Genomic DNA, 24,800 nt, shown 5'->3' on the forward strand with positions numbered 1-24,800 from the left:
ATTGCTCTCTCGCTCGGCAACTTGCGAAGCACGCGGACTCCGAGAATGGCGGCGACTACGCATGCATTTCGGAGGCCGCTGCAGGCAGTACTGCAGACCACAGTGACGACGTTGTGTCGATCGCGAAAGATTACTTGTTGCTGAGAAGATGAAGGTGTCCGCTAGCCGGCTTAGCAAATCAGTTCAGAGCCGGAAGGAATCACTTAGGTCGGCAAACCAATCCCCCCTCCTCCGACTTTTCTTTTTTTTTTCTCATTTCAGGGCAGGCCACTGAAGGACATTAGAAAATTCATCTACTCAGCTTGACCGATCACTGCGCCCCGCAGTTCGTGAGAACCTGCATAAGACAGTTCATCTATATACCTGTTCTGGTGGCTTCAGCTGCTCGAAAGGACCGCGCATATGCGCGCTCTAATCCCTGACCCCGTTTACTGCTCCAGTGGAGAAGCGTTGTTGCCTTGACGACCCTGAGCGCGTCTACGAATGCGCGCACGCCATGTCGCTCGCGGGGAGAGCCGAACCGGTGCTGGTACTTTCGCGGCGCGTCCGCACATCGAGTCCAGCGGGTTTGGTTTCCTTCGAGTCCGGCTGCGCTTCTTTAGCGCCGGCACCCAGGGGTGCCTGGGAACCATCGCGAATATGCCCCGCAGACGAGGTCAGTCGGTTGAGATATATAGCGGAATAAAGATGAGGCACTGTGGCGTCAGGGGTGCACGTGGCGTCACGGCAGGACGGGAAAACTGGGGCAGAATGACAGCGACTCGTGCACGTATACGCGCACACTCACTCATTAAATTCTACAGAGCCTGTGCAGTACATATTGTCCGACTGTCCGATTGCCTTAAGTCGGCAATCGACCACTTCTCAAGACGTACCGATCGGCACAAATCGAAACGCGAACGGGAAATAACTGGTGAGAACACTTGCTATGCGTGCGATTGCATGGAAGTGCAACGTGTACCGATTCCGTAGCCCGTTTCTAAGCATGCAGTATAGTCCCGAGTGTTCGACTTGGAGTCAGATGGTGCATTCGAATGGTCGTTTCAGAGCGCGCTAACAGTATTAACAAAGCCTCTCATAAAAGGGCAACTATGCGTTACTGCTAGCTTAAGCGGGCTTCACTGATGATAATTAAACGAGATGATCACTTCTAAACCCATTTATTTCCCCGATGTACCTGTAAAGCTGTTTTTCATCCTCTTCGTAGCACGTCCAGAGCACTCTCACACAAACACCCGAATAAGCCACAAGCCAAGCCACTGTTACAAACGGAGGTGAAACTGAAAACGGAACAACACATTGGAGTAGTTTCGTTGTAGCTCGCGTTTAAATTTATGCTGATAATACTTCCTGCAAGCTTAGTCAGTCTGTGAATCCGGTTACAAAACAGTTCGTGCATTACTTGCATTCACGGCTTTGAAAGGTCCATCTGACGGACTAAGTTGTCGACACCACGAGTCCCCATCGACCCCACTCACTACCCCCCCCCCCTCCCTCTGTCTCTCCCTTGTTTTTATTTATCCTGGCGTGCAGTAGCAGGCGAGAGAAGCAAACCTCAGGAGCTACGTCTCTGCCATGTTGCATTTGTTAAATTACTTCTCTCTCTCTCTGTCTTGTCCGATGTCACATCGCTCTTGTAGACTGCAGGTCCATCGCTGATTCGGACGATCACAGAGGCCGTTCTTGTCACTAGCTTGAAGGCCAGAAGTTCCCGCCTTTCGTGCCGGGCCATATACGGCTTGTTCGGGAGTGGTACCCTAAAATGTTAATGTTCAGTGATGGCTATATTTCACTTTCTCATCAGGTATGATGCTTGAAACATGCTTGTGTGGAGCGAGAAGTACAACTGTTCATTCGCGGTTTGCTTGCTTGATTAAGATGAAATGTTTGAAAGCGTGAATGACTCGGAACAACACTTTATGAGGTTTAAGAAATAAATGTTTTATCAAGGCACTGTACCTGTTTTCTGAACTTTTCTTCAAACTGCCGCCCACGCAGGAGCATATGTGGGACTCAATCGTGCTTGTTGGGCGATCGCTTGGCGGATAGGGTTTAATTTCTTTTAGGTCAGTTTTGAAGAAATTGATTATAACTGTAGATTCTCTGGAAGTGACAGATTCTTTCGAAACAAGTATAATATCGAAAAAAACCAGCTTTATCGCTAATTTTAAAAATCTAAATTTCGTTCACGTGGCAAATAAATGAAAAATTTCGAGTAAGAAACACGTCACAATTTGGCGGCACGTGGTGTAAAGGCTTTCCGGTATAGCTTTTTTTTTTTTCTTTTAAGGTCTTAAACCTCAACCTCCCCTGTTCGTGTACTGCTTTCGTCCGTGGACAACATTCGTGCCTGCTTCCCACCTCGCTACGATACATACAGTATATACTTCCCTGCGGTATGTCAGCGCCGCCTAAAGCTGACGATGTGCAAGGCGCATTGTATAACAGCCGCGATTAATTAAGCGCGGCGCTCGCGAAGCGATCAACTAATTGTGTCCAAGCGGTGAGCTTCCTTGGGTGGTAGCTGCTCGGATAACCGGCGTCTGGAATTCCCTGCCGCGGGAAATCTATATATGGATCGCTATAGGTATGCCTCTTCTTGAAAGACGTAGAACGCCTTCCCCCATTCGGTCCCTTTTCCACAAATTATATCACAGCCACTCTTCCTTTGCTATGTCCCGTTTCACGCCAGTGCATCGCATATTCCCACGCATTGACCACCAACTCAAAGTCGAACCCCATCTTTGCTTGCACGAATCTCTTCTTTCATTCGCCTCTCGTCCTAGCCATCCGTCAATGGAATCTTCTGCCTGGCACCATTGCATCTCTCATTGATTACGAAGCGTTTGTAACCAGCCTTGTTGCGTTTCGCCTGCGACACGCGGTTTTGCCGGCGCGACTGCGGCGGGGCGGCAGACATTTTGGCCCGATCGTCGTCGCCGCAACGCTCCCCGCCAGGTGTTTCCAGGCGCGACTGCGGCGATGCGACCGCAAAGGATCACCCTCTCCTTCCAGTCATTGTGCCCGAACCAGGCGATGCGAAAGCAGGGATCACCCTCTCATCCCAGTCTTTGTGCCCGACCGGCGGCGCTACGACAGTGTGCGTCACCATTAGCCCATTGTACAATCACGTGCTCGTCAATTGAGGGGTTCCTTCTTGCCCTCAACTGCGAGAGTATAAAAACAGCTGCCCCCGGACGCCAAAAGGAGGGCTCCGATTTCTTCTGTTGAGTAAAGTGCTCTCCCGTCTCTCTACTTCGGTCAACCTGACCGCCAACTCTTTGCGATGTTAAAATAAACAAGTTGTTTTGTTGTTACCAGTCGACTCATGCTTTGCCGGGACCTTCGGATGCTTCCAGTTGTACCCCAGGCCGCCAGGCCAACGCTACCCTTGGGGCTTGCGACCCAGGTACAACCACGGGCGTCAGCGCCGAGTTCCTCCCAACCGATCGCGCCAGCGGTGCGATCCAAACAGCCTGAAACGTCACCTTGAGCTGTAACCTTCATCCTTCCCCTCCCCCAATTCTATATATGCGTGTATATATAACGCTACTCTCTGTAACAATTGAATGTTTGTTGATGCTTGTTGCTATCTGTCCTGATATTTTGAGTTTTTCTTTTCAACATACTGTTAACGGCCAACGACTCGTACACATCGTAGTGCTGCGTTGCTTTGTGATTATACTGTTGTCCCCCCCCCCCCCCCCTATGTAATGCCTGCCCGAGCCTTTAGGGTATTTAAATAAATGAATAAATAAATAAATAAATAAATAAATAAATAAATAAATAAATAAATAAATAAATGTGATGCCCGGCGAACGTATGTCTCCCAGCGAACACAACAACCATAAACGGGGGTATGGAATATTTCGAACCGGAACTTCGCACGGCGGTGTATTTCAAGAAGGAGAAGCAAAATAAGAGGGAAATACAGTGTAAGTACAGTGCGTTTCGGACAGTGCAAATACATTTTTTTTTAATAGCGTATGTACCTTCTGGCAACCCTGGGCTGGGGAAAAATATATTTAACGAATCGCATTATGGGACATTGCTTTACGAATTCGGAAATATTTATTTAGGCATATTAATGAGAGCGAGTTACACCACTTAGTGATGGTAGAGATATTAGCCATAAGGTCGTCGCGAGAATGAAATATACATATAGTGTACAGAAGGCGCAGAGCACCGCCGTGGCTGAATCCCCTTTGATACGGGAACGTGGCAGGCTCGCTAGTCTTTCATATATCATTCCGCAAAGTCGCGCATAGGTCTGCGAGAATTTTTTTTCTATTTTTTAAGTACCTATATCCTTGTGAGACCCGAAGACACCTTATACTATAGGGACAGAATCGCTTTTGAAGTCGTTTCTTATTGCCGACTGGCATGTTACGAACGTAACCCTCGACGATACTGTTCTTTCTTTTTTTTAAATACGTGAGTTAGATGCTTAAGGCCGGCATCACATGGAGGAAGACACCCTCTCCTCTTATTCCTTGTCATAAAAACCAATTTTCATTTGCTTAAACACAGGGATGAAGCTGTAGCATCTTGTTCGAGATAACAAATACAAGTCGACATACTCGCTCACTGGTATACACTGATTCATACTCGATTCGAGACAGAGCGTTAGTGGGGGACAGAGAGTGTGATTGGGCGTGAGTGTACAAAAAAAATATTCAGTGCTGGTTAACGTGAGTATGAACGAAAGTCACTGATGGTGATTTTGAGTTGACGTGACCAGGGACGCGAGTGTGAGTAGACGTCAGCGTGTCTGTGAGTGAAAGCCTGGGAATAGGACTGGGTGCTGGTAGGTGTGAATGGAAGTGACTATGAGCGCGGGTGAGCGTTGGTGAGCATGACTGGGTGCGACAGGAACAGCGCCACGTCGACCACGTGCTCCAGGATATCCACGGCGGTATCACAGCGCCGCTTCCGGAACTAGTGGCGTCACCAAGCTTGCCTACGAAAGGGCGTCTGCACAGGCCTTCGAGTTCCGTGGGCATGGCAGACCAAGCTTTGGTGTAATACCTAAGCCTTTCTTCTGTGTTGCACAGATTGGTGGTTGTCCTGGTGTTGCCATGCCCCACAACAGTGTGTTAGCATAGCGTATACGATGTGTATTGTCGCTGTCGCCGCCTTCTATGCGGAGACGTGGATGTAAATCGCGACCCTGAAACGACAGAGCTATCGAAGCTAGTGGCGGGAGGTCAAAATAAAATTGCTGCTGGTGTCGCACTATTTAGGACTCAGATATTCGCAATAAAAAAAGCAAATGTCAGACATGATGGTACGCTTTCAAGAAATTGATAAACAGGGTGCCCGCATTGCCTCTCTGTAGCAATCAGTGGATCTTCTGCGCAGAAAAGTGTGTGACCTAGAGAAAGTCGGTTGTTTTTGGTGTGCAAGAAAACAGTGGTGAAACGGAAAACGACCTTAAACAAAACTATTGGGTAGATGTATTTCCATAGAAAGTTAACTTTTTCCTTGCCGGGCCTATATAAATCAATCAGTTTTGTCGACAGTTTTTCAGCACGTTCTTAAACATTTGCGTTGGAACGCATCTACCAGCAACGCCATGCACCGACTGACATGACGACTCAACTTTAACTATTGCTCAGCTTTTACAATTTTTGGCAGATGGGGGAATATGGAAAAATAGAACTTTGACTGAAGGTATCGTCGAAACTAGCTAGCCCCCAGTGCTCCCAGCACTTCTTCAATAAAACAATGCAAAATTTGAGGCTTGGTCGACTCGACAACATAATTTTTAAATGAGAGCAGCAGTGAAGACACAGAAGCTTCTCTCGGTTTGTCTAATTTCCCGGTCCGACATCTCAGCTGTTTTAACGATGTCTCAAACAATGATAGATGCTCATGCAGCACGTGTTATTTTGATAATTATGTTCGATTAATATTAAGTGCAACATTATTTTTCTCACCGTGGGTTGCTCTTATCCCTCAGCGTTTCGACAGTGCGTGTACAGGTTCTTACTAGCGATCTTCCCGTTCTGCGGGGTTTTTCACTCACACAAGAGCACGCAGCCGATTTCAGACCGACCTTCGACCGAAGCTTGACTAGCAGTCTAACATCTCACATTTTGAGCACCGCCTGTGCAAGTACCCTGATTAATTTCTGTACAATATTCGGCAACACTCTACTTTAATGTACGGTTATGGTACTGTACGTTAACCCAATAAATCACGTGGAGGCGCCAGTGCCAGTTGACCAGTTTGCTTGCACAGAAAAACTGACCGAACGCAATAATCAAGCTTCAGGAGGCTTCTGCATGCTCCACGACACGACAACCATTGCCCTCCAAGCCTAAAGAATGCAGTTAGAAACGAACCAGGTTCCTCCTGCCATTAGCAAAAACAAATGCCCACTGCGATATAGGAACTTAACCGTTTTCACACTTGAGAAGGTACTGCTTACCCGCATAGCATGAGCTTCCCTATGGCTAGTATTGACGCCAACAAATCTTCATAATAACCTTTCTTTGCCTAATATAACTTACATAAGTTGGTTACTATGAGCCAGGCGCATACTTTGCATATCTCAGCTGTTTTTTTTTTTACTCTCAGTACTTATACTAAAAATAGCAAATTATTACTTTCATTCAGTTTTCCTGAGGTGCATCTCTGAAATTTCACATAAGTATTCCTAAAAAAGTTATCTGAACATTTATTACTGATATACATTTATTCAATGCGCCAGTGATCAGTCTGTAATTTTATGTATTATTTCGTACGTTGCGACTAAAATTAAAATTGAAGTATGGGGTTTTACGTACCGAAACCACAATATGATTATTAGGCACGCCGTAGTGGGAGACTCCGGAAGTTTTGACCACCTGGGGCTCTTTAACGTGCACATAAATCTAAGTACACGGGTGCTTTTGCATTAGGTTGCGACTACTACGTCTTGACATAAAACGTTAAATAAAAGTAGGACCGAACATGAACACATTTCTAGCGGTCAGGAAAGGGTTAACAGCAGCACGGTAGAAAGAATTCGTCGGTTGGCTAAGCCTGCAGGAAGCAGCCAGTTGCAACATACTTTTCCGAGATTATAACGAGAAGCAGCAAGTCCTGGAGAACGCCTATATGCTAAAGGAAACTAGAATATCAGTTCGAAATTGACTGCTCCTCGGACTCGCGCAGGATACGAAAGCTCTTGTGGTAGAGTGCGAAGAACGAAAGACAGCAGGGGAAAAAAAAGCTTTATGAATGACAAGCTACGTAGAGAGCGCCCTTTTTACTTTTGGGACGAAAATAAGAACAAAAGAACCGAAATAACCGCTGGTCAAAGCGCTTCCGAAACTGAGTGACTTTGTTCGATTTCCAAGAATTTACGGCTTCTAAACATAAGTGCACCCAGCATAGTAAATAAAATTACTGAACTTGAGGATATCACCTCAAGTTACGACTCACGTGTCGTGATCACAGAGGCTTGGTTGCACGATGACATTGACAGCGCGAGTATTCTTTCGCCTTCTTATCGGGTATTTCGACGCGACCGTCTTCCTGAGGTGGCCGTGTCGCACTTTTAGTTAAATATAGCATACCTTCCTTCTCACTTGGTCAGATTGGTAATCATAAAAGCATCGGCCTAAAATAACACTTCTGTTGTGGTCGGTCGCTTTTCTTATTTGCTCTCCCTATCGCGCAACTGAGTCACTTCCCAAGTTCTGTCTTTAAGTACAAATGGCTGTCCTTTTCCCAGAATAAGACGCTTCTCATTGGGGATTTCAATCTACCAGGCGTGAACTGGAATTGTACTGCTTCCAGTTCCAATCTTAATGTTCACGTTGATTACTTGAATTATGCTAGGAAATAACTTATATAAAGCAAATTGTGGAACAATTGAGGCCCATACAAGGGGACGGTAGTTCTATTTGGTCTCATTTTGTTAGCCGCTTCATTGAAAGTTTTTCCCTTTCTGTTGAAAACTGTGTTTCAGATCATGAAATTGCGAACTTTTTCATGCTCCTTTGAACGTTGCCGACACTGCTCAAGATATATCGGTGGTTGTAGAGGACTTTTCTCGTGCCAAGCATGAACTATTGAACAACTTAGCTTATTGTTCGAGCGAGTACAACGGGAGAGACCTTAGAGTGTTTTGGAATAAATTTAAGGATATCTGCCATTACTGTCTGGAGAACTTTATTGCAGACAAAGTTAAAAGAAAGTCAGGACGTAATCCTTGAATAATGCGGGACGTCCCACTCCTTAGAAGGAAGCTTAAACGCCTAAAGCGGCGACGAACCCCTTTTACTGCGACACGGAGCATTCACAGAATTTGGGCAAAGCTAAAGAAATTTTTTTTAATATATTTTACCCAATTTTACACCCAGTGCTCCGTAAATGTTTTTGTAGCGTATCAGCCGGACGCCAGGGTGGAACAGACAACGTTTATTGATGCCGTGCCCTTTTTATAGGGTGATGAACATGTGATCTGCCGACTGCTGCTTGCGTGGCCGATAAGCGATTATCATGAAAACGTTGTGTGACACGCGATATCAGTATACAACATTCCTTTCCCCTAAGATTCGTTACACAATTGCAAAATGTCTGGTTAGTCATCAATGCCATAACGTGCGATAGGCCGTCTAACGCGGGTTCATCTTCGCGTCTCGACCGGGTCTTGGGTAGCTTGGCCCGGTCTTGCCCCTGCGGCTGCTTCCGTGCTGACCGACAGCTGTTGTGGTCGTCTGACTGTAGGAGGCAGCCTGACGTGGTAGTCTGCACTTGAGACTGGATCGGCTTCGAGCCTCGTCCAGGCGCTCCTCAACTGGTTCCGGTGCCTGTGATGGCGTTCGCCGTTGTCCAGCTGGACGATGTACGACACCGGGCCTCGCACTGCCACAACCCTGGCCGCCTTCCACCTTGGACCTGGACAAAAGCTTTTAGCATAGATCGCGTCACCGACGTGGAACCTCTTAATCTCCGGTCGTTGCGGTTCCGGCACGTATTGCCGGTCCGGATGAAGTCTGTCCAAGGCTGTCCTCAGCCTTCGTCCGAACATCAATTCTGCCGGAGATTTCCCCGTGACCGACTGCGGCGTCGCGTGCTGTTTAAACAGGAACCACGAAATCTTTCACTGCGTTGAACCATCCTGTTGCTTCTTTAACGCTTCTTTAACTTCTCTTACCATTCTCTCCGCCCTACCATTACTGGCGGGATTGTAAGGAGCAGTGAAAATAGCACGCACACCATTGCACTTTAAAAACGTTTGCAACTCCGAGCGAGTGAATGCTGTGCCATTATGCGAAACGATAACGTCTGGCACACCGTGTGTCGCAAACATCTTCCTTAAGCTGGGGACGACAGCTGTAGCTTTCATGGATGACATGATTTCGACCTCAGCCCAGTTGCTGTACGCGTCTACCACGATTAAAAATACTTCTCCATTAACTGGACCAGCGAAATCAATGTGTAGGCGACTCCAAGGTTGATCTGGCTTGATCCAAAAATGCACAGGAACCTTGGGATCGCTTTGCCGGCTACTCTGACATGGCTGACAGTGTCGTACAAACTCTTCAATTTCGTGGTCCATTTTCGGCCACTACATGAGCCCTCTAGCTAACGCTTTCATAGCACTCATCCCAGGGTGATTTGCATGTAGGAGTTGAGGCACACTTTCTCTTGCTGCGTTAGGAATTACAACGCGATTCCCCACAGTATGCAATCACGATGCAACGACAACTCCGTCTTCCTCACCTCGTAAGGCGCGAACTTGCTGTCCAGTTGTGTTGACGGCCAGCCACTAAGGATCCATTCCTTTACCATGGATAATACTTGGTCCTTCTTGATCAGCGCAGCGATGTCTGCCGCCTGCAGCGGTGCGCACTCGACCGCTTCCAACAGGAGCAAGTACCCAGGTGGCTGTGGCTCGTCTTCGTCTCCCGGAGCTGGCAGACGACTGAGTGCGTCGGCGTTGGAGTTTTCTTGGCCGCGCCTGTACTGAAGGCTGTAGTTATACGCAGACAAACATAAAATCCAACGGAGCATTCTGGGCGACACAACTTCAGGCACCCTCTTGTCCGTGTTAAACAGGCCCAGTAATGGCTTGTGGTCAGTTATGACCGTAAATTCTCGCCCAGCAAGGTACTGGTGGAACCGTTTCACGCCAAAGACAACAGCTAAGCCCTCTTTATCAATCTGAGCATAGTTACGTTCACTGGCTCCAAGCGTCCGGGAAGCATACGCTATGGGCTGTTCCTTCCCATCAGTCGTGTGATGGGCTAGCACTGCCCCCACTCCCACAGGAGATGCGTCGCAGCACAAAATTAAAGGAAGCTTGGTGTCATAGGGCACAAGTACAGAGTCGGAGCTAAGCAATTTTTTTAGTCTCAAACGCACGTTGGTGCTCACCTGTCCACTTCCATTCGTGGTCATGGTCGAGCAGTCGATAGAGGGGTTCTGCCACTTCAGTCTTGCCCTTGAGAAAACTGCTGTAAAAATTTAGTAACCCCAAAAACGATTGCAGCTCCTTTTTGCTTGTGGGTGCGGGCGGTTTATGGATGGCGTCAGTCTTGCTTCGGCTCGTATGTATTCCCGTGGCGTCAATCCTGTGACCAAAGAATTCAATGCTCGGCTTGTTGAATTCGCACTTGTCTTTGTTTACTCTTAACTGCGCATTCTGCAGACGCGATAGCACGGTTTCTAATCTCTCGGCGTGCTCTTCCGCGTTACGGCCAGAAATCAAGATATCATCAAGATAGGCTTTCACGCCGGGAATGCCTGCTAACAGCGTATCAATGACTCGTTGAAATACCCATGGCGCCACCGAAATGCCAAACGGCAGCCGTTTGACTTTGTACAGCCCCTTTATCGTGTTAACTGTGAGCACTTCAGCCGATTCGTCGTCTAGCGTTAGCTGTTGATAAGCTTGAGCTAGATCTAGCTTTGTAAAAAATTTGCTTGAACCCAGAGCTGCGAGCATTTCAGCGGTAGTGGGCAAAGGATACCCGCTGCATTTAATAGTTTTGTTTACGGTGCTACGGTAGTCACCGCACAGGCGTAAAGTTCCGTCTTATTTTCTTACCACTACCAGTGGCGTGGCCCAGTTGGAGTACGCGACGGGTTCCCATATCCCTTGTTGCACCAAGCGATCCACTTCCTTGCCCACGTCGTCCTTGAGGGCTAGTGGAACTGGTCGACTTTTGAGAAACACTAGTTGAGCGTCGTCTTTCAGTTCGATGTGAATTGGTGGTCCGTTGAAGCCAGGAAGGTCCCTGCGAAACACCTCGGAAAATCGTGAGGGCACGTCTTCCGCGTTTACTTGCTCGATTCCCCGCAAGCAAATGCCTAACGGCCTAAACCAGTTTCGCCTAATCAAGCTGTTGCCTCGATTTTTTACTACCAACAATGGCAACTTTGCCTTCCGGCCCTTGAATTCGACCAAGACGGTTGCTCGACCCAGCAGTGGTAACGCCTCCTTTGACCAGGTTACGAGAGTTGTTCCAGAATCTTGTAGTGGTATTTCACCCCGACTTCTCTCGATTACTCTAAATGTATCTTCCCCCACAATTGAGCACGATGCTCCGGAATCAACCTCCATCGGGACTTCTTGTCCTTGTATCTGTACTTTAACCATAAACTTCTGTTCTTGCTCATTCACTTCGCAAAGTGAAAACAATGCACTCATTTCGTACACGCCCTTGCTCTTTTCAACTTTCCTCTTTTGCTCAGGCGTCTTCCGGGCCGCTCTACTTTCGTCTTTTGAACGACAAGCCCTCGCAATATGTCCAACCCTTTTGCATTTGAAGCATGCCGCTTTTCTAAAACTGCATAAATGCGGAGCGTGCTTACCGTTGCAACGGTAGCAACTAGATCCCTCTGCCGTGGAGTCTTGCTTCCTGCGGGTTGCTTGTATCATGCTCTGGCAGTCCTTCGCCTCGTCTCGGCCGTGCATCCGTATGTCTCGTTCTTCCTTGGCTGTCGCTTCTGCGGCCGCGGCCATGTCGTACGCAACGTTGAACGTAAGGTCGTGTTCTGCGAGAAGTCGCTGTTGAACTGCTTCGTTCTGGAGGCCGCATACGAAACGATCTCGCATCATGATGTCCATAGGGAGCTGCACGTCGCCAAAACCGCAGTCTTCGGCTAGCTTCCGAAGCGCCGTGACGTAGTCCGCAACTGATTTCTCGGCAGCCTGGTTTCTCTTGTAGAACAAAAACCTTGCGTATAGCTCTGAAGGCCTTGGATGCAGGTGCTTGCGAACCGCCGTCTTAATTTCCTCGTAGGTTGCTGTTGTCGGTCTTGCTGGCTTCACCAGAGTCACGATGAGCCCGTACGCTTCTTCGCCGCAACAACTCAGCAGAATGGCTCTTTTCTGTTCTTTCGCTATCTTGTTAGCTTCGCAGAACATTTCTAGCCTCTCGACGTATTCGTCCCATGACGCGTTTGTGCCGAGATGATACTCGCCGATCCTGCCGACGGCCATCGCCGCCGCTTCCTCGTCGCCAACTGTGGCGTATCAGCCGGACGCCAGGGTGGAACAGACAACGTTTATTGATGCCGTGCCCTTTTTATAGGGTGATGAACATGTGATCTGCCGACTGCTGTTTGCGTGGCCGATAAGCGATTATCATGAAAACGTAGTGTGACACGCGATATCAGTACACAACAGTTTTGCAACTACTTGAACGACAAAAGGGGGCCTATTGATTGTATTGTGCATAATGGTGTCCATACCACTGACAAACAATGCATTACGGAGCACTTTAAATCAGTCTTTTCATTGTTTGTTTTCAAGTTCATCTGATCGCGCATCTCCTAGTCGTACATTATCTTGGGTAGATCCCGACGTTGTATCTCTTCTTGGTGTGGTTTCTATATTACTGAATCTAAACACGAAATCATCCCCAGGACCAGAGAACATCGCAAACGCATCATTGAGCCGCTATGCAGAGATAATTTTCTGCACATCTTCGGTTTCAGCCGCCCTTCCTGGGGACTGGAGAGCAGCACGTGTTATGCCGGTGCTTAAGTAAAGTGAACTATGGCAGCACATCACAGCAAACCAAATAGGACTTTTTTTAACGAAAATAATATTGTTACACGTTTGCAACGTGGCTTTAGAAAGAAAGGGCTTTTCCACCGTTCCTCAGTTGGCTTCAGTCGTCCATAATTTTGCTATAACGCTTGCAAACCTGACCATATTGATGTTGCATTCCTGGATTTTAGAAAATATGTTAATCTTGTTTGTCAGTCGAAGTTAGTTCAGAAGCACCCGTACTTCGCTAGGACAAACATAATTAAATATTCCTTATTCCTTACATTTAAATATTCCTTATAAATAAGAGTTAGTCATTCACAGTCGCAGAGGAATCCCCACTGTCATAAGCGTTCATGTAACCCAGTGTCCTTCAAGAAAGGCAGAAGGGCTTTTGTGGCCTTTTGCATGCAAGAACACATACGCCATGGTCCAAGAATCTTTTCTTCTGAGAGCGCTCGATTGTCTAGCACGTTGAGTTTCGCTTGTAAAGTACGTCGTTGAGCGTCAAAGGATGCGTAATGACTACATTACAAAGAATGCCATCAAGTCCGAACTGAGTCCAGTCCACTGGAGAATATTGTGTCCAGTGTTTTTGCGAACTACGAGACTTAATGAGACTATCTGATCTGGGTGAGTGTCTGCGCATGTCTATGGTTGTAGTACCGTTTCTGCAGGCGTTTGTATAATCACAGTGTGTATCATATATTATTCGCTACCCACCTGGTGTAGCATGTCAGACCGTTCGCCAGGTAAAGTATCCCCAGCTTTTCATTAGAGGCGGCATCCGAGTCTCTTTCCTCCTACCTCATTCTCATTCCTTCAGCTACAACACGCACTTGGTCAAGGATTAGCGCCGCCCACGGGCCTCGCCCAACGAAGGCGCCTTTAACATTTTCGAAGAACAGTCTCTCTCTCTCTCTCTCTCTCTCTCTCTCTCTCTCTCTCTTACTCTTTCCCCCAGCGCAGGGTAGCCAACCAGACACAGTTCTGGTTAACATCCACGCCTTATCTCTTTCTTATCTCTCCCTCTGAAGACAAAACAATAGAACACTGGTCTCAACGAGATCATTTAATCAGTTTGCGTGTTGCGCGTTGTGGTGTAGTTAGCGTAGGGTGCCTGTCTTTGACGTAGGGGTGTGCGAACAGTAGGTTTTAAGAAGGAATCGAATAAGAATGGGAAAGGTGCCGAAACGAATAGATCGGAGTACGACAAGAATAGTGCCAGTCGAATACCGAATACATTTTTTTTAATAATTTGCGAATAATGTACAGCCTCCTGCGTCTGTGTACTTTGTGTGCCTCCTTTGTCTCCGCCGGTTCTCGCGCTGTAGCCTTCCACTATACGATCAACAAACAAGCCCATCTATAGTTACTGTACTTTACTCTACCTAATCGAATAGTCACTGTTCGATTCAAATACGTACACGAACAGGACAATATTCGATAAGGTATTCGAAAGTTTCGAATATTCGCGCACCCCACTAACTATTCGTGTCGTTTAATTTCACGCCACTCAAATCTGGAACAGAACAGCATATGCCACGAGCGTGCTCCCCGGCAAACGTCTCTCTGTGTCGAGCTCCGCTCTCCTCCACTTCATCCGATTCACATCGCAACTGGAGTGAAGAAATCCCAGACAGCAGAAGCTTTGCCACGAGGCCTCTTTGGTCCCGCCGTCTCGGTGCGCGCCCGCCTCGTGCGAGAGCTTCTATAAAAGAGATCCGTTTACGCGAGCGAATACCCGACGCTCTGCACTCCGGAGCGAGACCTGGCACTTGTATAGGCGTCGAAATGGGAGAATGCCGACGCCTCGGCTGGCTTCTTCCGAGAACATAAACAACGGGGCTCGTCTGGGCTTCTCCGCGCCTGTCCCCTCGGGGATCGAGCGTGTCTCGATTCGGCACGATGCTGCGCCACTCGCAACAGCTGCAGGTGGCGATGTAGCCGCGGGGCAGACGCCTCCGAAAGGGCGTAGAGGTGCGAAAGGTGACCACTCGTGGCGAGGTCGCCGAGATGAGAACAAACATTTGTGAAGAACCGGCGGCAGCATAGTATGGCGCGCAGGTCTTGAAAGCAGTGCCGTTCAGGGCGGAAGAAAACCGGAGCAAAAAGTTAAGTGCGGAAAGGGATGTTCGCTCCAATAGCTAGTGAAATTGGTCAACAGCTATAGGAGGCAGCTAGTGCATATATTACCTGCGCTATGCGCCTCAGCAAACTTCACAAGCTCGCCTGTAATGCCACGCAGTCCATGTGGAAAGACAGATCAAGGGTAGGGAGGAAGAAGCGCTGTTTTTTATCTGCCCTTTAGAGAGCGTGGTCAGCGCCTTGGGAAAGGGAAGAAGGCAGGAGAACAGAGAAGTTGTCGACTCTAAAAGAAGTTTGCACCCTTTCGGGCTCATCTTCTCTACGAACAAGAATTTTCATCTATCTTGTTTGCCTTACATTTATTTAAGCACTGAGCCGTGCTGCCTAAAGGCCTGCAGAAAATGGCGCCTCTTCCTCTCCACAATAACTCCTTCTCCCCGCCTCTCTTTAGCGCTGCGCGCAGAGTACTTCTAGGTCACTAACGGCATGCATATTAACAACGTGACATAGCATTCTTGACAGGAAAGCAGCAGGCTCAGAATTTTCAAGAAATAAAACGCAGCCGAGACGAATTACGATGATTGTTTGGGAACAAGGTACTCCCCAAGGGGTGCAAACTATATTTAATGTGTCACTGTCGCAGTACCCATGGCTGGCAGCGGCAGGCAGGAGTGGCATCTGTAAGTTAGACATCGCTCCCCTGTCCTCCAGGAACCACTTCGTTTCCAGCGCAAACATCTGCATCCCCTGCATCCCCTTTATCCTACTTAGCCAACTGTGGCTTACGTGTAGGATCTACGCAATCTTTTGTATTTTAGATCAGAGTGGCCGACAGTGCTGCTTGTGACTATTGTAATAGATATGAAAGTATCAAACGCACCCTCTGTCGTCGTCCGCAGCTTTACAGCGCCACAGGTGGTCACTCGGGACTGCACTAGCCCTTCTAGACGACTGCAGCCACTTTCGAAATAGACACCCTGAAGTGACGACCAATACAGTCGTCACAAGAGAAGGCAATTACTCTCTTGCTCTCTTACCCACCACTTGGTGTATAAGGTAGCAAACCAGGCGCCTTACTCTGAAGCGAACACTTTCAGCGGCCGCCGATGATCTAAACAGCTGGGCAGAACGCCAGTGTATAGTCCCGCCAGGCGCTACATCATGCAAAAGTATCGCCGAAGTGATCAGGCGATAATACGGCACCAAGTATCTTCCGGCTAACCGACCGGCCTTCTTTCCAATCTCATTTATCCCTCTCTCAGAAGAGGTACATAAGTTTCTCTACTCGCAACAACAACGTATATTATTACTACACTGCTAACTAACTAACTAACTAACTAACTAACTAACTAACTAACTAACTAACTAACTAACTAACTAACTAACTAACTAACTAACTAACTAACTAACTAACTAACTAACTAACTAACTAACTAACTAACTAACTAACTAACTTGCTTACTTACTTACTTACTTACTTACTTACTTACTTACTTACTTCTAATTAATTGAAGTCCACCGTCCACAGAAGAGTTGCCCTTGTGCACCAATTTCGTTTATCTTACATATACAAATTTTCTTCGTTTATTTTATATATCCAAATTTTCTCTTCCGATAGCTCGTCTTATCTTGTGCCGCCACCGATGCCTCTGTGTCCTATCTGCTAATCAACACACTCACGCAAGGCCCACCTCGTCCCGCTACTCTAACATATCGGTTACCTGTACAACGCGCCTTGGTTTTCATCTTTTGAGTGTGCTTCTGGGAAATTGTAGCGTTTCTTCCCTAATCCACCATTCCCGGGCCAGACTCAGACGAATCATTATCAACCCCGCCACACCTCAAGCCATATCACGACGCGCGCGGAATACTTCCCAAGAGCTACATCCCGATCTGACGCGCCGACACGACGTCCTCGCCATTGTTAGATACGGGACCTTTTCCTGAGCCTCCTTCGATTTCACCAGGCCACATCGAATCGCGTCACACCTAATTAAGGAGCGCAGAAGCACATCGACCACGTTCCCATGGAGCGGCACGTCCAAACAAGTTGGCGTCCCCCACCTCGTGCGCCACATGTGGAGCTATCGTGCCACTGCTTGACTCTTCCCGAAAGTGTAGCGGGAGCCTGGCACTGTTCCAGGTAACGTGGGTGCTGAGCCAAGCTGCTTTGCAGCTCTGAAAGGTCGCTCGAAGACAACCCGTCTCACCCCATCCGCCTATTGTGACGGCGCTTGCAAGCCGCGAGGCAACGACGGCCGTAATGCACCGTGAAGCCCTAGGAGCAATCCCCCCCCCTCCCCCGTCCGCCTTTGTGACGGCAGTTGGAGAACAGGAAGGCAATACCGTAGACAAGTAATCCCTCGGACAATTGGAGCCCAAGTAGCGACCGTCTGCGCCGGATGTGACTTACATTCGCACGGGCGCCTACCATTGGCCGAAAATTACGCCACCTGAGTGGGCTCGCCGATTGGCCGAACGTGACGTGACTTCGAGACACCGAAGGGGTTAAAAGCCAGAGACCCGGAGGAGCAAGAGAGCATTCCTTAATTCATCTCTGTCGAGCTTCTTGCCACGGGCCGCAGCGTCCGAGTTGCTGCCGACCCGTAATGACTTTATGACTGTTAATTTCTTTGTTCTCTCACTGTAAATAATGTAAATAAACCTCCAGTTTTCATCTCAAAGTCCTCCTCAACCTCGGCCAACTCCCGCGCCCAACGGCAAGGTCCAAAATCTGGGGGACAGCAATTCGGATTGTCCTCCAGATCCGACACCATAGGCACAAACCGGCACCTGACCTGACCCCTGCCCTTATGCGCCTTCTAAATGGCCTCCGCACAGAGGGCCCAGCGCTGTGCCGCCGCTGTGGAGGCTGCCCTAATACTCTCCACATTCTATGGCACTGCTTTCCCACACTACACCCTAAACCCCTCTTCCCATCCCTCAACTGTAAGCCCATTGCCGAGTGGCTGACCACAGTAACTTCGTAGCAAGACTAACAGCACCTTGCGGGGCCCTGGACTGAGAACGCCGACAACCTGCCTGCCTTCCCTAGAATAACGTGTCTCTCTCTCTCTCTCTCTAAGCCACGCTGTTTTGTCAAGTTCTGTTGCGGTTACAGCGATCAGTTCCGTCGCTCGTTGCGATGTCCTCGAGCCATTTCTTGGCGGAGTCGCACATACATCACGAGTCGCACGATATATACGTGTCAAAAAACAAGATATCAAGGGTCTGCGCCGCACCATCAGAAACACAGCTGGATGAGTAATGAGAGTCAAGAGGCCCAAATTCGTCAGACAGATATAGCGTCGAAAACCAGGACGAAGGCCAGACAAGCGACGCACACAAGTGTTCTCCTCGTCTGCGTTTCGGGCAGACGAATTCATTCAAAGTGGATACACCTTGCAAACTCACCGATCACAATTCATAAATTGCAATGTGTGCCATAAAGCGATTAATTCAAAAGATAAGTAGTGAATGTTTCTTAATTCGCTGAATGTGTGTTTCGATTTTCTCGTGCAAGTAATGTCCGCCTCTCTGAATTATCCAGCTCAAGGACTAGAATTATTCTATCGGCAACAGGCTATTTTTAAAAATTCCATAGAACTTGATCACCCTGCGATCACCCTTTATACGCTTGTTGACAAGCTCCAGTCAGGAGACGCCCCCTCCTTGACACATATAAAAGAGAAACGTTCATTGGCGCCCAAGTATAAAGCGGCGACGCTATTGTAATGCTATAGGCTAACCGAATGCGCATCTCCCCTATCATCGTCTAGAATGTCTCCATTCTTCTCTACTTTCCGCAGCACAGCTTTTAGTGAGATATCCGAGCTCAGTTCGAATCCTCCGTTTTTTTTTTTTTTTTTTTTTTTTTGCCGCCGCAATGTTTCCTCAATCGCCGACCCGTCGACATTCAAATTATACAGGTTCGCAGCCTTGGAGGTGTCTGCGCGCCTCGCAGTTATGTATAATATCTTTTGTTCGCGCTATCGCATCGCAACGCCCAGGGCACGTCGCGCGCGAGACGCGGCGCTGCGCGGCAGCGGGCGAGCGTTTCCGGCGCGCTCGTGCTATGCCTCCCCCGGCAAGCCGCATGCAGCAGCAGCAGCCGGTTGAGTTCAGCCGGGTGGGCGAGCCTTGAGATCAAGCCGGCTCGAGCGACCGCTCTCTTATCTGCGGCGTCGAAAGGCGCACCTCATTAAATGCTTGGGACGCCGCGTGGTGTAAGAGAAAACTGGAGCGACCGGTGCGTGTGTGTGTGTGGAGGGCTGGGAGGGGGGTGAGAGAGAGGTTGCCGCGAGTGAGCAGCGTGTAGTATATAGTATACAGGACCGCTATATACAGGCACCAGTGCCAAGTCTCTCTCTCTCTCTCCCGATCCTTTTTTTTTTTTTTTAACGTGTCGTCCGAAACGTTGACGTAAGCGACCTTCTAATATAAGTGAACCGGCGTCTGTTGTAGGCGAGTCGGCCGGCAAGCCTGTCCCCGTCCGGATCACCTTCCGTTGTGGCCTTCGTGGGTCTAGCAGCGATGGCGATCTGGAACTCCGGTCTGCCCGGTGACATATCTGAAGTAACCACTGCAGAACTTGCTCCTCCGGGAGGTTTGATGGCCGCGGTATATATGTCGGCGCATCTTCGGCCTGTATAGAGGGACAGTCGAAGCACACGCGACCCGTTCTGGCTCGAGTGTGAAGTTTTTGCCGCGCGTGTATAGTATATACTGAAACAACTGGTACGCACATCTTGCATACCTAGTGCCACTGCGCCACGTACAAGAGTCAAAATTTTGACACTACATAATACGACGATGGTACTTATGCCCAATCGTTGTACGTATACATGCAAACTGCGTGTTGGTGGCTGACATTTCTTAGGAGTGGGCTTCGCATACTCCTCTATTATGCTCAAAAGAAGATAGAAGAAAGAAAGAAGGAAAGAAAGAAAAGAGAAATACGAAAAACATAAAGGCTCTGCGGATGAACACATTGTAGAATGTACTGTACATCTGCAGCGGCGGTAAACTCGAAGCAATACAGGTCATTTCGGCCGTTAGGGTGCGCGCACTAGAAAACCACATGATGTAGTCGTATCAACATAAACAAAACATAAACCGTCCGGGTGTTATTTTGTGGTTTTGTTTCCGTTATTTGAGCTGTGAACATGCAGTGGCATATGCAAGGCAGATTTTACTAGTTTCTACTGCCGTATTTGTGTGAAACGTACATACGTGCCTAAGCGACTTCTCTTTTGTTTGATTAGGGGGTGAAGAGGGGGGACGTGTGTGTCGCACTCATGATGTATGTATGTATGTATGTATGTATGTATGTATGTATGTATGTATATATATATATATATATATATATATATATATATATATATATATATATATATATATATATATATATATATATATATATATATATATATATATATATATTGTTGTAATCGCACCGCTGGCACGAGTCGTTGGGAACTCGGCGCTGACGCCCGTTGTTGCACCTGGGTCGCAAGCCCCAAGGGTAGCGTTGGCCTGGCGGCCTGGGGTACAACTGGAAGCATCCGAAGGTCCCGGCAAAGCATGAGTCGACTGGTAACAACAAAACAACTTGTTTATTCTAACATCGCAAAGAGTTGGCGGTCAGGTCGACCGAAGTAGAGAGACGGGAGAGCACGTTACTCAACAGAAGAAATCGGAGCCTCTCCTTGGCGTCCGGGGGCAGCTGCTTTTATACTCTCGCAGTTGAGAGCAAGAAGGAACCCCTCTATAGACGAGCACGTGACTGTGCCGCTCGGGCACAATGGGATAAGGTGGCGCAGCCGTCGTGCCGGCGCCGCTGGGGCACAATGGGAAGAGAAGGTAGCTCATACGTCGTGTCGGCGCCGGTCAGACCCCTCGCTTCACAGTTGGGGGGGAGCTCCTCTCCCCGGCTGCCGCGCTTCGAAAAGCGTGGGCACCAACATGCACATACACACACACACGCACATGAAGACACGTGGCATTAGAACATGCCTGGACGCGCTTGGCGGGGAGGCGTAGCGGCGGCGCCGAACGGGCCAAAATGTCTGCCGCTTTGAACGAAGCCCCGGCGTCCGTTGCATCCGCGCCGGCTTTACCGCGCGTCGTAGGCGAAACGTAACAATATATATATATATATATGTGTGTGTGTGTGTGTGTGTGTGTGTGTGTGGCAACGTCACTAGGTAACCCTCACGGCCCTGATTTCCATATATCTGGATACTAAGGTTACCTGACGAAGTTTATCAGAGCAACACGGCGAAATGACTGTAGCGAGAGGCTCTGGACGCTGGAGATACTACGCCGCGCGCTTTGTTAAACCTCCTGTGCTATCTCTTTTATCTTTTTAAATCTTTTTTTATCGTATTATTATTTTTTTATTTTTGCATGATCAATGATCTCATAGGACAAAATCACACAGTATACGCAAATTGCTTCCCGTTGAAAGGAGTACGAAAGGAATAAGAGGCGCGCGTAGAAAGAATTGATTTAGGAAGAGGCGTTTATCTCAAGCAACATGAAGATGAGATGCTCTGCGATGTCGATAACCCCCGGCAGTGACGACGAGCCATGCCCGGCCTGTCCACTGTTGCTCTGGCGAAAAAAGAGTTTCCTTAAGTTTCAAATGGGGTCACTTTCACTTTTACAATAAAGAACTGACAAGTCAGCAGTCAAGATCATCACACTTTTTATTCCTAGCCGTGAAAATCAGGTGCGCGTTACAACTGAGGGCGCATCGTAATCGAGCAAATGCGGTACTTCTGGCTTACTGTCCTTGTAGATACACGGTCAGGCAGCTCAGTAGTTGCAGCCGGCCATATAACCCAACCAAACCTCTCTATTTTGCTTGGCTTCTCGGCTAATTACTCGCTGCGCATCACTCTGAAAGCCCTAACACTTGTTTACAAGGTGTGGGGTATCTCTCGAAAATTTCTAACTTTATAGCTAAGCAGCGAATAATAAGGCAACAGACGATCTAGAGCAGCGTTGCCCTCTAGGCCTCAGGCATCCTAATATTTTGTTATTACTACACTTATTCCGTTCTGTTTGTAAACTATGCGACGTCCATCTTTGCAACACCCTCAGAGTTTTGCGGAGTTAGCAGTTCGCCATACACGGAAGCACAATTGCAGCACAGACTGATGCAACAAAGTCGGCGCGCCGCTTTACTCCGCAGAGTTGCAGTGCTTGAATAAAGGACACGGAAACGCCCCAATTAAGAGGCCAGCGTAGGAGCCGTAACCTTGAACACGTTTTCTTTGCTTCGATCATACGATTCCGGTCGGTCACTATATACGTGCAACGCGCTTGCCTATAATAGTCATCAGCATAGATCTCACCTCCCGATCTATCGTTCAGAACAAAAGTCACGCCCATGAAGCGTGCTCCCATAAACCGGACACTGTAGTGTTCGTTACCACCTTTCTTTCTTTCTTTCTTTCTTTCTTTCTTTCTTTCTTTCTTTCTTTCTTTCTTTCTTGCGCTTACTGATTGACGAGTTCATATTTTACAGTGCTTACGCTGTATCTCTAAGAAGTGATCAACCTTGTGGGGCTGTGTATACAGTCAAGGACAACTAAGCCAGCTTTGAGAGTTTGACTGCACATGCAGCCAGACTTTATTACCACTTTTAGCGCATAGAACGAAAAAAATTTATTTCGTTAATAATTTCGAGCAATCGCGTCTGCGTCCCACTCAAACCTTAAAAGAAAAAGTAAATGCCGCGATAGGGTCAGCGCTATGGCGAAATGCGACAACCTCAGACAACATATCGCAACGGGAGTTTTCATTTATCACGTAATGTAATATAATCACTTTATTTAAATAAGCACAGCTATGTAAGTCGTAATTGATTTCGGGTTCACCTTCAGTGTTTAATTTTAAGCGGATACCCGCCATGGTTGCTCAGTGGCTATGGTGTTGGGCTGCTGAGCACGAGGTCGCGGGATCGAATCCCGGCCATGGCGGCCGCATTTCGAGGGGGGCGAAATGCGAAAACAGCCGTGTACTTAGATTTCGGCGTACGTCAAACAACCTAAAATAAAAATAAACAAAAGAGGTACTGAACAAATTCACGCAGCTCCGTGGGATGCAGGTACTGCTGCAATGATAGCGCATTTGCTGTCTGTTATCCAACTGGTGTACCAACTGGTATACCACTCTCATACATGGCCAAGCTCGCAATGACTAGACGAGCGCGGCTCCTTAGCCAGGCGCGCAGCGATTGACGTGGTGTTGGGACCTCAGCGCTGACGCCCGTTGTTGCACCTGGGTCGCAAGCCCCAAGGGTAGCGTTGGCCTGGCGGCCTGGGGCACAACTGGAAGCATCCGAAGGTCCCGGCAAAGCATGAGTCGACTGGTAACAGAACAACTTGTTTATTCAAGCATAGCATAAGAGCGGGCGGTCAGGTCGACCGAAGTAGAGAGACGGGAGTGCACGTTACTCATCAGAAGAAATCAGAGCCTCCCCCTTGGCGTCCGGGGGCAGCTGCTTTTATACTCTCGCAGTTGAGGGCAAGAAGGAACGCCTCTATAGACGCGCACGTGACTGTGCCGCTCGGGAACGTTGGGATGAGTAGGTGGCGCATCCGCCGGGCCGGCGCCGCTCGGAAACGTTGGGATGAGTAGGTGGCGCATCCGCCGGGCCGGCGCCGTTCAGACCTCCTCGCCTCACAGGTGGGGGAGCTCCTCTCCCCGGCTGCCGCGCTTTGACAAGCGTGGGCACCAACATGCACACACTCACACACGCACACCGAAGACACGTGGCATTGGAACATGCCTGGACGCGCTTGGCGGGGAGGCGTAGCGGCGGCGCCGAACGGGCCAAAATGTCTGCCGTTTTGAACGAAGCCCCGGCGTCCGTTGCATCCGCGCCGGCTATACCGCGCGTCGTAGGCGAAACGTAACAGACCGCCCCGCCGGGGGAAGGAGATCCCGATGGTCAGGGGATCGATGGTCAAGTTTCTACATTTGGAGCGGAGTTTTGGTGCTAACATATTCTGCACCGCACCTTGTCGCAAAAGTTCCTCTCATCCCGCGAACAAAATGGAGAGTTTATGTACATGCATATGCCTGTCGCGCAACCGGTTTCTTGCAGCTACCTCCATCACCTCTCGTAACATTTATTTGCAGTTGCCTCAAAACACGAGACTTAACTATCCGACACTGTTTGTGTTTCCGTGCCTCAGCTGTCCAAAGCGATAGCCTACTTGAAGCACTACAGAGACTCGGCCAACTGCCTTATCTGTTCCAAATCCACGTGAATAAACCTCAGGAATAATTAAAGAACGCAAGTCTTAATGTAACAATAGTCTCATTTTGCAACAGCCGTTGACGAACTCGAGAAAGCCTCTTAAAACTCCATTGAAGCAGCTTGATCCACTTGCTCAAATTCCTCAAATAATAACGCTTTATCTACAATTCCAGAGTATTGTTCACATTGTGTTAACCCGTGATGTGCGCATTAATCGATGTACGGTCCGCAGAATCTGCGTGTCCTGCAGCCAACGCATGCAGCCTAGTATTCGGATTTCCAGCCTGTAACAGTATATGCGAACATAGCGTTCTACAGTGCTCGGTAGATCATTACTCGGTACATTACTCGCTATGATCACAAACTGCTTGGAAATTGAACGTCCTCTCTTGCCCCACAACACGTAATCTTTTGACACGGACGAGACTTCTAGCGCCGTTG

At 48.4% G+C, this 24,800-nt stretch overlaps 1 protein-coding gene across 1 annotated transcript; it reads right to left on the reverse strand.

Annotated features, from left to right (window-relative positions):
- Window positions 1–8,620: 8,620 nt before the first annotated feature.
- On the reverse strand, window positions 8,621–12,548 carry LOC142570312 (uncharacterized). The gene is made up of 4 exons (XM_075678704.1): window positions 11,815–12,548; window positions 11,048–11,145; window positions 9,721–10,110; window positions 8,621–9,070 (listed from the first exon to the last, which is right to left on the reverse strand). The coding sequence occupies exons 1-4, from the start codon at window positions 12,443–12,445 to the stop codon at window positions 8,621–8,623; spliced, it is 1,569 nt and encodes a 522-aa protein (XP_075534819.1). The 5' UTR covers window positions 12,446–12,548.
- Window positions 12,549–24,800: the final 12,252 nt, after the last annotated feature.

The sequence above is a fragment of the Dermacentor variabilis genome, chromosome 2 (assembly GCF_050947875.1).
Source record: "Dermacentor variabilis isolate Ectoservices chromosome 2, ASM5094787v1, whole genome shotgun sequence".
In the NCBI taxonomy this organism is placed as follows: domain Eukaryota; kingdom Metazoa; phylum Arthropoda; class Arachnida; order Ixodida; family Ixodidae; genus Dermacentor; species Dermacentor variabilis.